The sequence below is a fragment of the Rhinolophus sinicus genome, chromosome 13 (assembly GCF_057876585.1).
Source record: "Rhinolophus sinicus isolate RSI-liver-muscle chromosome 13, RSI-T2T, whole genome shotgun sequence".
In the NCBI taxonomy this organism is placed as follows: Eukaryota; Metazoa; Chordata; class Mammalia; order Chiroptera; family Rhinolophidae; genus Rhinolophus; species Rhinolophus sinicus.
The window spans coordinates 40,777,526-40,790,083 of record NC_142513.1 but is presented as its reverse complement, the minus strand read 5'-3'; the positions used below and the strand labels follow the sequence as shown (position 1 = coordinate 40,790,083).

General features: G+C 39.1%; 1 protein-coding gene across 4 annotated transcripts in view; it reads right to left on the bottom strand.

The window, feature by feature from the left end:
* Positions 1-12,558, bottom strand: part of CFAP61 (cilia and flagella associated protein 61) — a 332,957-nt gene that overhangs the window by 147,622 nt on the left and 172,777 nt on the right. For all 4 annotated transcript variants that reach the window (XM_019712531.3, XM_074317335.2, XM_074317333.2 and 1 more), the window contains exon 18: positions 1,110-1,237. In XM_019712531.3, coding sequence (XP_019568090.2) covers positions 1,110-1,237 — 128 coding nt within the window. The remainder of the gene's footprint in view (positions 1-1,109; positions 1,238-12,558) is intronic.

Below are 12,558 nucleotides of genomic sequence, written 5' to 3'. Positions count from 1 at the left end.
CTAGTTTCCAGAGGAGTCATGGTGGGGCTTCTTTTTCCCATCTTCCACTTGCCTATTAGCACTTTTAATTTTAAACAGTTGCTAAAGTTTCTCTAGTGATCCTTAGCAAAATATGTGGAAAAAGTTGGACTCTTAACTCAGGAATCTGTGGTTACCCAAAGTCAGTGTCTTCAAACCATCTGTGAAACTTTTAAAAAAATCAGTGAGGAGACTGAGTCTGAGAGAAGTTAGGCAACATCTAGGGTTCTGTGTCAGGTGGTGGTGATATCAGGCTATGAATCCAAATTCTTGGACAATAACCCAGGGCTCTTTCTGTGACGGAGGTGCTGAGATTCTGTGAGCATATGAAGAGCTAGTCAGGGGAACCACCTCTAAAGAAAATTGGCTCTGAAAGGAAACGGTTTAGTGCTTTGTGGATAATAAACTTCATCAAAGCGATGCACACGCCTGTTTTCCCTGCAGGGTTTACTCTGCTCCCTGGCACCCAGAATGCAGGGGTTGGAAGAAAGGTCCTGGCCTGTCTGCCATTTCTGCAAGCCTATTTGTGATGCATAAAGTCAAAACTGGTTCCCAACCGGCCCAATTGTATGGCGCACCTGTTAACATACAGGTTCCCAGAACCCTCCCCGAGAGTTTCTGATTCAGCACATCTGGTGTGGGTTCTGGAAAGCCACCTCTTTAACAGACACGTCACATGATGCCTATGCTCTGGCCAATAAGGGAAATGCTGGCATGGAATAGGGGTTGGCAAACTTCTTCTGGAAAGGGTCGGAGTGTACATATTTTAGGCACTAAAGACCATATAGTCTCTGTTGCAGATACTCAAATCTGTTGTTGTATCAAAAAAACAGTCACAGACAACACATAAATAAATAAATAAGTGTGGCTGTGTTCCAATGAAGCTTTGTTTCCAAAAGCAGGTGAAAAGCCAGACTTGACTTGGGGGGGGCTACAGTTTGACAACCCCTGGTCTAGAATATTCCACTGATTTAATTAATCCACATAGGCAAGGTGTGTGGAGTGACAAGCAAACTCAGGTCTGTTCCTTCAAGATACCCTCTCAGCCAAGGAAGAGAAGGCTCCTTTAAAAACAAAGTGAAAAAACTCACCAAAATACCAACGTCTCCAGGAAGGAAAGTCCAACATTGGATGCACCAACCACAACAATCCTGGCATTGACAGTTATTTTAGGTTCCAGTGTTAGTTTTCTGTTTGTATGGTTCAAGGCATAACTCAACTGGAGAAAAAAATACAAAGAGAAAGAGGGACCTGAGGAAAGTGTAGCTGAGTATGTACTCTCAAATTGGCAATTATGTGGTATTATTTAACCAGAACATTATCAGCAAATCAAACCAAATAGAGACCGTGCAATCATGGTGAAATTTTTGGGAAGGTATTTTTGCAACATTAATTTAAGAATATGAGAATATACCTAATACCTAGAATAGCTCACATTAAAATTCTTGGTTTAGATAATTTTTGTCTTAATGTTGATGAAGGTTTCCTACAGAACTGAGGCCCATTATGATTAGCAACGATAAGGTAAATAATCCCACAAGAAGACAAACACATTGTTCTCTGAGAATCTAGTTTCGTGAAAGTTCCCAAGTCTTTCCTATTGTCCAAGGTTTCCCTGAAACCTTGAACAACAGAGTGTAATAGTTGAAGGCATCTTTTATTCACTTTTGCATCCTTCACTCGCTCTACTTAACACAGTACCTTGGGCATAGTAGGTGTTCAGTAATATTTGTAGAATGACATAAACACTGTTGAATGACAAAAACATGTCAGATGATAAGGATTGTTCAGGGAGGACTCTTAGAAGTACAGAAAGTAACTGGTGATCACTTTAATTGTCTATGTTTAAAAAAGTTACCTGGATTGATAATTTGTTTGATTCACATTCCTGCAGAAGCTTCAGGGTGTGGTGGGGGGATTAAATGTACAAAGAAAGGTTTTACAAACAAGTGGTGGGATATTCTTGAAAGAACAGACTGTGTCAGAAGACCTTGTTTCTATTTTTCATTCAGTAATTCAACACATATTTTTATTTGATGCTTACTATGTATCTGAATAATAACAAGAATTACAGCTAACTTCTCATCAGAAATAATGGAGGCCAGAAGTCAGTGGAATTATATCCTTACCAATGTATCCCACTTGGTTAAATTCTCATTACATCAGCATTTAACTCGTCCTCTAGGTCAGAGATTTTGAAATTCTGGTAGGACAAAACTATTTTTAATTTTCTTAAAATCCTGAGATACCAGGAGTTCGGAGTCCAGTGGGCTAATGGTAAAGTCCTATGTAAAGCTGGGCTCCCATCTTCCTGTGTCCAAGGTGACATGGGTATGGCCACATGCTTTTCCATTTGCCAGTTAACAGGGGAGCTCAAGAAAATAAATCCTCTAACTCTAGCTAGCCTAGAAACATGGAGGTAGAAAATGTCTTGAACCAAATAATTTATTAATAGAAATTTAAAACAAAGTTTGGAAATTTTAGATTCTCTCCATAATTACTACTGCTGGTGCCTCTCAGCACCTGTTCCATCCCCATTCCTACCTTTAATGAAACACACCGTGGATTTTGGAAGAGATTGAGCCCATTCTCACCTTTAAGAGAGGATTCTGATTGACATAAACCGAGTCAAATAATTTCATCCTCCTTGCTCAACAATTGGCCCAGGATAGAGATATGATTTACTTTGGCCTAATGATAGTGAAGCCTATGACTTTTGTATGATGGTTGGAGAAGAGAAACCTCTTGCCTTTCAGATGGTATTGTGTACAGATGTGAAGCCTGAAATTATATAGTCGTCATTCCATCCTGAGAGAAACCATGCCCCAAAAGAATCATAAGAAATAGAACAGGAATTCCTTTCAAACCCTACCTGAAACCCATGCTACCTTTGGAATCTTCAGTGATATGAGCAATAAATATCAGTCAGCTATTGCCACAATAGTGCTACATAACAAACCACCCCAAAGCATTTAAGCATTGGCTTAAAGCAATTGTTATCTATTCTCACTCATGCAATGCTGGGTCAGTTGGAAGTAGGCTGATGTAGGCTGGATTCAGCTAGGTTTGGCTCCAATCTGCAGATTCCAGATTGGCCTCATATCTTTTTGATGAGGGAGCTAGGGTGTGTTCTTCTCATGGCAAAGGTAGAAGTGTGAAAAGTGAGAAGAAGCAATACTGCTTCAGCCTGGTGAAAGCACAAGTCATGTGGCTCAGCCCAACTTCCATGAAGTGGGGAAGAAGACCCACCTGTAGTGAGAGGAACCTCAAAATCACAGAGCAAGGGAACAGCCCAGGGGGGGAGGAACAGCTGGGGAGAATGCCATAACCCACCACATCTCCTTGATTGTTTAGGCCAGTTTGTTTCTTTTATATGCAACTGAAAACCTCCGTAAACTGATACTCTTTCTAAATGACAATAATGAATATGCTATTTGGGTGAAAAGTGTTCTTCAAATAAATGTCACTTTGATCTGCTCTACGAGAATTTCCCAGGACAGGTGAATGAGGAATTCTGTGAAAAAACTAGTTAAAAGTGATACATGTGGGTGCTACCATGTACTGTGTTCTGATTAATTTCCAAGATAAGTAGGCTGGCAGCAAATTCCCTCTAGCCATCCTTGGGTCTGGTGGCTTAAGGAAAGGAAGATAGGAAGCATAGATGTTGGTATGATGGTGTGGGGACAGAGCCCCACAGAGCAGTTTCCAGGCCCTCGGCCTCACATGGGGCGTTGGGTGCTGACTCGGGTAGTAGATGGCCATTGGTTGTGGCTAGTTGGCCGTCAGCTGTAGCCAGTTAGACAATTGGCCCCTGATATAGCTGCCGCGGCTGTGCTGGTAGGGGAATCGAGGAGAGTCGTCGGTCGGTTGGCAGAAAAGCGGACAGCAGGTCGCACGTTGTGTGAATCCAGCCTCCAGTGAGACTATAGTGGTATGACTCCCCTACCTATGGCTCCGTGGGTGTTCCTTTTTGGCCTCACCATGTCCTGCGTTCTTATGTGGGGATCAGGAGCAGAGACCCCGCAGGCCGTCCCGCATGACAGATGGCATCTAATCACAGGTCAAATTAACAGAATTAAAATGCAAGCATCTTAACAAAGGTCAGAGCCCAAGATTCTTTCCACAGGAGCTATGTTTAGACGTTCCCCTCTGCTGTCCAGAAGCATATGCTAACATTGAAACATGGGTAGTAATGAAATTCCCTGGTAAAAATCATACCCCATTTATGAAACAGCTCCTGTATCAATGATACAAAGGCGGCTGGGGAACAGAACAAAATGGCTTTTGTTTCCCACACAAAAGCTTTAACACCAACACCTGCCAGGCCTCAGAAATCACCTTTCTAATCACTGAATACATACAGTGGCCTCAGGGTGTCAAGAGTTAGCATCAGTACCAATGATGGTGGGTCTCAGGGGAGTGATCAGGCATCACAGTGACTCAGTAAACCCAATTTTGAACCCAGGCTTTAATTAAAAACATATTCATCATCAAGTATGATGAAGTGACCTGAAAAAAACACATTTTTCTTTTGTTAGTATAGATGGATTTTAAATACCTTGAAAAAATTTCTTCCCAGCCTGGAAATGTTTTTTAGTGACGCTGCAAATGAAGACTGCTTCAGCTGTTCTATAAAGCGCTTATTTTGCCCATAAGCAGGAGACGCAAGTCATTTTTGAAGGAAAGCAGAATATTTCCTTCCTTATGTTCCTCTAAACTACAGATTTTCATGGTAAAGAAAAACAGGTATGGAAGACCCTGAGCCCTCCAGGGCACGAGCCTCCTTTTCTTGGTGTGGACATCTACCAAAACTGTCCCATGCATTGGAGATCCAGTTTTGGGTTTTTGTTTTTGTTTTTGACTTCCTCAATAGTAAAGTAAAAATAAAAGCCTTATCTATTGACTCATATTTTATAGGCAGAAATTTTATGTGCCTTGTAATAGTAAATTATTTCAAAGGTAAAATGGAGGAGCCCCTGTAAGCTGTTTAGCTACATAACTGTACCAGTAATGAGTGGGGACTCAGATGCCGACTTCTATGTTCTTTCAGACATTTATAATTCTATTTTTATAATGACACTAGTTAGCATTTTGAGACAAAGGGATGATTTTTAAGGTGGAGATCAACTTATACTCCAGCAAGAAGGAATAAACCATTTATCATGATGTGTAAGCTGACCTTTTCAGACTAAAATAAATGTTCCTTAAAATTGATAATAAGTCTCATAATGAGTTTAAAATACAAACCTTAAGTCCTGTCCCTTAGATAGGAGAAGAAAGAACAATAATATGGGATACCCCTGCTAGGAAATTCTAGAGCTGAGTTTGAGGTGGGGCAGGGTGACAAAGAGTGGAGGATTCCAGGGAAAAAGACAACAAAGGTCAGGTGGAAGGGGAGAGGAGTTGAGATGAGAAAATGGGGAATAGAAATGAGCACATGTCTAACTTTTAAACTATTTATTTGTAATTTCCTATGAGCTTGTGAAACAGAAGACTTTGTACATATGAGTGAGTGAGCCATTGGAGAGGTTTTAGTCATTTTTATTAATTTATTTGGTTTGCTTGCCACCGTCCACCTAGACCGCTTCTTGAGGTCAAGAACATCTCTTTTGTTTTGTTTTGTTTTGTTTTGTTTTCATTTTGTTTTATCTGAATCATTCCTGCCATCATTTTGGACATTCAATAAATGATGAAAGAATAGATACATTAACTTGACATTTCATGAGCCCTTCTTAAAGGATGTTGACATAATTTCTACCAATTTAATTATTTTAGTTGGTTGTTTTCCAGTTGCTTAAAGACCAAATGATTTAAATATAATCATAACTACTTAGGATTAAATTTGATCTTTTTAGTAAAAATGATATTGATGTACATGCTTAGTTGAGTTTATGCCATGATTCACATACATTTATCAAGAAACTGCAAATACTACATAGTAATGAGTTTTATGCACATTTGTTAACTGCTTTCTGTGTGTACAAAAAATTGGTCAAAATATAATTTTATCTGATATAAACAGATTTGAGTGAAGTGTTTCCACATCTGGTTTGGTTTATCTTATGCACTTAGAATGACTACAAAATATTACTGAAACTCAATTTCAATAACAGATCCAAAATCAGAAGTTATTGAAGTTATAATTAGGCCAGTAAACTAGAAAGCAGTCAAAATAAATGCAAATGATCCCACATAATAAATGCTAGGTTTATATAAACTGGACATGACAATATCTATGGTGAATTTTTTCTAATGCCACTATTTCGCTTGGAGGTCATGTTCAACCTCCAGGAGTATTAGACTGGGCATCATTAGCCTGGTGATAAGATTTGGGCTTGTTTTCTTAATTCTGCTACTGGTTGAAATTCTGAGCCTCTTTTCTTTAAATATCAGTTTCCTCAGGTGTAAAATGGAAGTAAATTACACAAATCTCTGCCTTCCTCAGCAGGCAAACATGGGAACTATTCATTAAAAAAAACGTCTACAAATACTTTGAGCTTTTCAGGCAAAGATATTACACAAGGTAAAATTGCACATCCTCTCTCCCATCTGCAATATGAAAGGCAAATCTTCCAAAAACACATTTTAAAAGGGCAAAACAATGAGCTCAATTTTCAGCTCCACACCTGTGTGTGTGTGTGTGTGTGTGTGTGTGTGTGTGTATTTTTCTTACAGAAAGCTTCCAAAGACTTCAAAGAAACTCTGTCTATGCAACAAAAATGGAAGATGGAGAGATTCAAAGCCATTAGGAATAGAATTTCTGAAATTCTTAATAAGCCTATTTTTGCTTCATAAATGTAATTTTTTCCTTATGGTTTTTCACTCTCTTTTCTTTTTGAGAAGGCTTCTGTTTCCCAATTTAATCAGAAAAAATGATGACAGACTGATAGTGCTATAAATATCAGTGTCAGTTTCAAAGTTCACCAGTTGACCTCTTTGGGGCAAAGTACTGCAATATTTACCAAATAAATAAAGGGTAGGGAGACATAGACACTAAACAAAAAGAACCAAAAATTTAGAAATCTCTTCCACAGATACAAAATGCAATTTTGAAATCCTTTCTGTTAAAATAGCTAAAGAGGTTCAAAATTATGATAGGAATGCCATCACCTCTGTCCCAGCAGTGTGAGAAGGCTGTCGAGATGCCATGGTTTTGAGCCTCATTTTTAGGAAAGATTCTCTGAACTTGCCTCTTTGTTGAGGAATGGGGAGCTGCTAATATTTTGTGAAGCTCCAGTGTCAGAAAAATGCACACGTTCCATCTATGATATCTGCTGAGAGTAATGATGACCCGAGGACACTTTCTGGCTTGCTTTCTTAACATGGTAAACAGCATCCTCAAAATAGTGCAACATTGGGCAGAGTGGGCTGTGGTAATTGTGTGATCTGTTCACTGTAGCATTCCCACCATTGCACCAGGCACACTCTAGGAACTCATTAAAAGTTTGGTAAGTGAATGAAGCACTGATTTGCTTTGGCAAAATCACTAGTAATACTACCTGTGAAGAACTGTTATTTTTTAAAAAAACTATAATGCCTTTAATTCCTTCACATTCTTCACATTATCCAAGGCAAGCAGTGGGATCTTAATAGATTCTTGTGGCATTCTCTCATATAGACTGAATCGTAGCTGAAGAAAGAGAGCTCCTTTGTGAACAAGGGTTGGCCTTGGTAGGCTACATACAACAGAAAACCCAACTTAAACAGAAAATAGTAAAGAGGACAGAAGATAATTTCTCTCTTATGCAAAAGAAATCTCAAAACATGTAGTCCAGGATTATTGAGGCAGTGCCTAAACTCATCAAAGGCCTATACTTTTACCTGCCTTACTCCCCAACCTAGGGTAAGGCTTCTATCCTCAAGGATGGCCCAGAATGTGGCTGCTGGAGATCCAGACCTCATTTTCTTAGTAACAAAAAGAAGGGAGGAAAGAATAAAAGGGCTTTCCTCCTAGCTGAGCCATACATACCCTTTGAGTAGCCTTCCCGGAATTCCCATTCCAACTACTTCTACCTCTATTGGGGCCCAAACTGAGTCAGATGGTCATGCAAGATGCAAGGGAGGTGGGAAACATATGCTCTTAATTGGATGAATTGCTGACTTGAATAAAATTGAGGTCCCATTATCAAGGCTAAATGATATTGGATATATCCTTTAGATATAGGAATGGATATTGGGTACAACTAGGGGTCTTTGCTGTATAAATTCAATGAGTAAATTTCCTTGATGTGCATTTTCTTATATTTCTCTCATCAACTCCATTTGTCCCAATCCCTCTTACACCCATAGTCACTACCTGGCTATTACCATTATTTTGCAAATGTTTTAAAAGTTTAAATTATCATCACCCTATGACATTCACTTGCAATCACTCTATACATTTATATTAGAAAAAAGTGCTTTTGGAAGTTTAGTTGAGTGACTTTACTGGATTTCATCAATTCTAGGATGCACTTTCCGCCCCACGTGTTAGCATCCTTGAAATCAGACACACAGTCAATGCCATCTTTACTATTGTGGGCAGCCAGGTAGTGGCACAGTTGTCCTTTCCTGTGCATGGGTGACATGGTCACGGCTGTACATTGTCATCACTTTGGAGAGTGATGTGCATTATGTGACATGTGTGGAGTTTAACTGCTAATGACAATGTTTTCAAAAAGATTATAGCATGATTTGGCATTGAAATGAGCAATTATTGTGTTCCCATAAAGGCCCAGAAACTGAGCAGTGGGGTGCAAATTTTATATTAGTGAAGCAAATATCAGCCATTGGAGGAATAGCTGTAATTCCCTATTTTCTTGCAATATAACAATTGAGTGCTTTACAGGAACAAATAAAAGGATGACAGATATCCACAAGCAGATGAAGCTGTGTTACATTTTGTTACTGAGACACAGGCAAAAGTGTTTTTCCCATCACACAGCAAACAATGCAATTGAAGGGAACATAAATTGCCTCTTCTCTCTGAATAGATGAAAGAAATTTGAAAGCAATAAGACTTACATGACTGATTCATATTCTGTTCAGGACTCTCATTAAGACATTATGTCACAGTTTATTCGCCATATTTTACTTAATAGTACATAAAATAAAGGTATATAATTGATAGCATCTTAGATTTGATGAAGGTGATCACTTGTTTTTAATTAAAGAACAGCCCAAACAAGTAGCTCACATAATCATTAAAAATATGATTGCTTTGATACAATACACAAACATTGGCAAGGGAGATCCACTGCCTGCTTTTCAGAGACACAGAGATTTATTGATCCCCAATATAGGCCATGCTACCATGTTTCCCCGAAAATAAGACCTAGCCGGACAATCAGCTCCAATGCGTCTTTTGGAGCAAAAATTAATATAAGACCCAGTCTTATTTTATATCATATCATATCATATCATATCATATCATATCATATCATATCATATCATATCATACCCAGTCTTATATAAGATCCGGTCTTATATTATAGTAAAATAAGACCGAGTCTTATCTTAATTTTTGCTCCAAAAGGTGCATTATTGCTGATTGTCCGATTAGGTCATATTTTCGGGGAAACACGGTAGCTTGTGCACCAGGATAACCTCAAATAGCTCTACATCCCTCCCTTCCCACCTAGAGCGGTGTCAAGTGTTTAGAAATGTCCTCTGAGCCTCTGCATCACACTAACCGAATCCTGTTATATTTCAGCTACTTGATACTCTAGGTGTCGTCTTCAATACAGTGTGGGCCACACACTGGAGAAATGACTTCTCTGGGGTGAGCACAGAGTGAAGAGCAGGAGTGAAGCAAATCCATGGCAGGGAAATGGTCTGCGGAATCAATTACCTGACTTGCACTGTTTTAAAAGCACAAATTACTATTACATTACATATGTATCTCTTGAAAAAGACTCATTGACTTAACATCTAGCTGCCTAATCATTTTCAACTTTTATATCCCCATGAAAGACCCACTTATAGTAGAATAAAAAGACCCTTAAAGGTTTTGAAAAACACTCAAATTCAAAAGTGAGGGAATGCCGTATTAATGCCTTTCTGAAATCGTAAGTTTCCTAAAGGTATCAGAGGACAAAAATGGTCCTCCATATGTTAAATATAAAATGCATATATGTATATGCTTATAATGTAGAATTTGAATGTCTTAATAGTTAGGTACTAAATCAGAGAAATACATGAAATGTTTGGTGATAAGTTTATTCTCTTGAGATTTTTGTTAAATGGAAAAAGTTGTATTGTTGGTTGTTTTCACATCCTGAAAAAAAAGAAGGTGTGTGGAGAATGTTTGAAGTATCATGTGTCTGAACATCATTTGCTTAAAGAAAGAGGACTTCAGGCCATCATTTTCTTTCCATCCCATATCATAAAGAGTGGGACGCGTGGCTTCTCACGGATGCATGGACAGTTGATATTTAGCCACTTACAAAGGGTTACTATGTCATAGAGTCATTTCCCCATCTAGAGAAGCAATTCTGGAGAGAAAAAAAATGTTTGTTTGAAACTCAATATTCTGGCAACATATCAGGGGAGAAGGCATGTGGATATGTGAAGCGATCCTGAGGACATTAGGATAACCCATTCAGAATATTGATGCCTAAAATTTTACCATCAAAACTTTAACACAGAGCTTAATTCAACAATTTTAATTCAGCAAACACATATTGAACATCTACCATATGCCAAGCATTGGAGTAAGTGCTGAGTTAAGAATGAGGCCTGGTTTTTATCTTTAAGGAATTCTCATTAGGTTGGGAGACAGACATGTAAACAAATAAAATGCAGTACATGTGATATGTGCAGTGTATCAGGAAACTACTGCTGTATAACTTAGTGGATTAAAAGAACAAGCATTCATCTACCTCACGATGCTGTGGGTCAGCAGTTTAGGCTGTGCTGAGTTAGGCAGCTCTTCTGGTCTCAGGTGGGAAGCCATGGACTCAGCGGAGGTTTCACTGGTCTAGGATGGCGGGGAAGTCAGGGAAGGCTTCTTGGAGAAAGTGATAACTGAGCTGGATTTTGAAGGATCAATAATATATTTCCAGGTGTACAAGGGAGAGAACAACTTTCTGGATAAGAGGGAAAAGCCAGTGCAAGGGTCTGGAAGGGTGACACATCCCACTGAAGTACAGACGTGTCTCTATAAATGCATTTTCAGGTAATGTCCTGAGAAGGCAGAATGGTCGGTCCTGCATGGTTATATGGGAAGCAGACATAGACAGGGACACAAGGGGAGGGAGAGGGGGCAGGAGAGAAGCCTGGGAGAGAAAGCCAAGGACCAACCATGTCCATGCCACCATCTCCCTTCTCTGGGCACAGAGGAAGATGAGAACTTTTTATTCCCCAGAGAATGAACTGTTTGCTTGTCAGTGGCATAGCTGTGTGCACTGCTGCTTTAGGCTTCTGGTTTATTTGCTAGGAAAATGACAGCAGTGGAAGAAAAGAACTCATTTTCCTGAGAACTGGTCCTAGTGAATGCTGTTCCACAGATACGACCTTTCAATCTTGCTGTCTCTCCACTATTTCTTTATTTTTGTTCCTGGATATTTTCAACACACACTTGCATGTTCCCTAAGCAAACAAAAATGCATGACTCTATTTTTAATTTCTATGGTGTCCCTTCATACACACTTTTAGCCTTTCAATTAGGCTCATTATTTCTGTTGACATCCAGTTGTATCTCTGAGTTAGTCTGAAGAAATTAAACATATCTCTTTCATCTCAATGCAAACAATGGTTTGTATTCTCTTTCCGTGACTTCAGTATTCTGCACACCAAAACGTTCACTCGGTTTTTGTAAGAGCAATGCACAATTGTTTTGAAAGAATAAGCTTTCTGAAAATTCCCATGGAGAATGCTAAGACTGAAAACAAAGTTCAAAGGAATCTGGTCAGTATCAATGGGACAGCCTCTTGGTTCAAGGGAATGACTTAAAGGGCGGAATAAAACAAATCCACCTTCTTTTAAAATTGAAATGAAGACAGAGCTTGGTAGAGAGCTAAGCACAAACCTCAACAGAAAGGAAGCTGAAATACAATAAATAGGAGTGGCCAGTGGAAAATAAAAGTGGAGGAGATACGACTTAATAAAACCTGGGAGGCTACTTTCAGTCATTCAGATATTTTACATCAGAGCAGTAAAAGTAAAGCTGTTGGTTTCACTGCTAATTCTCATGAAAAGAAGAGCCCATTGCATGGAAGAAATTGATACAGAAAATTTCTAATTTTTTTCTCCTCATTCTTTGAACCAATTCCTAATGATTTTGACAACAGTTTTTAGAAACATTAATTCCATGCTCTCGATGGAAACTTTTCCAAAATACTAAGTATTTAAGATATCTGAAGTTATAGAACAACAACAAAAAGCCCCACAGCATTAATTAACACAAAAGGCCGTGCCATGCTTGGGAGGCCTAAAAGAGGAGCTGGCTTGCTACTCATGGGCCATCACTTGTGGAATGGCGGGGTGACTGTCAGGGTGTCGAAGACCCTTATGCAACACCAGGCAGAAGTCCTGGGGAAACAGTCCCCTTTTCTCACTCTG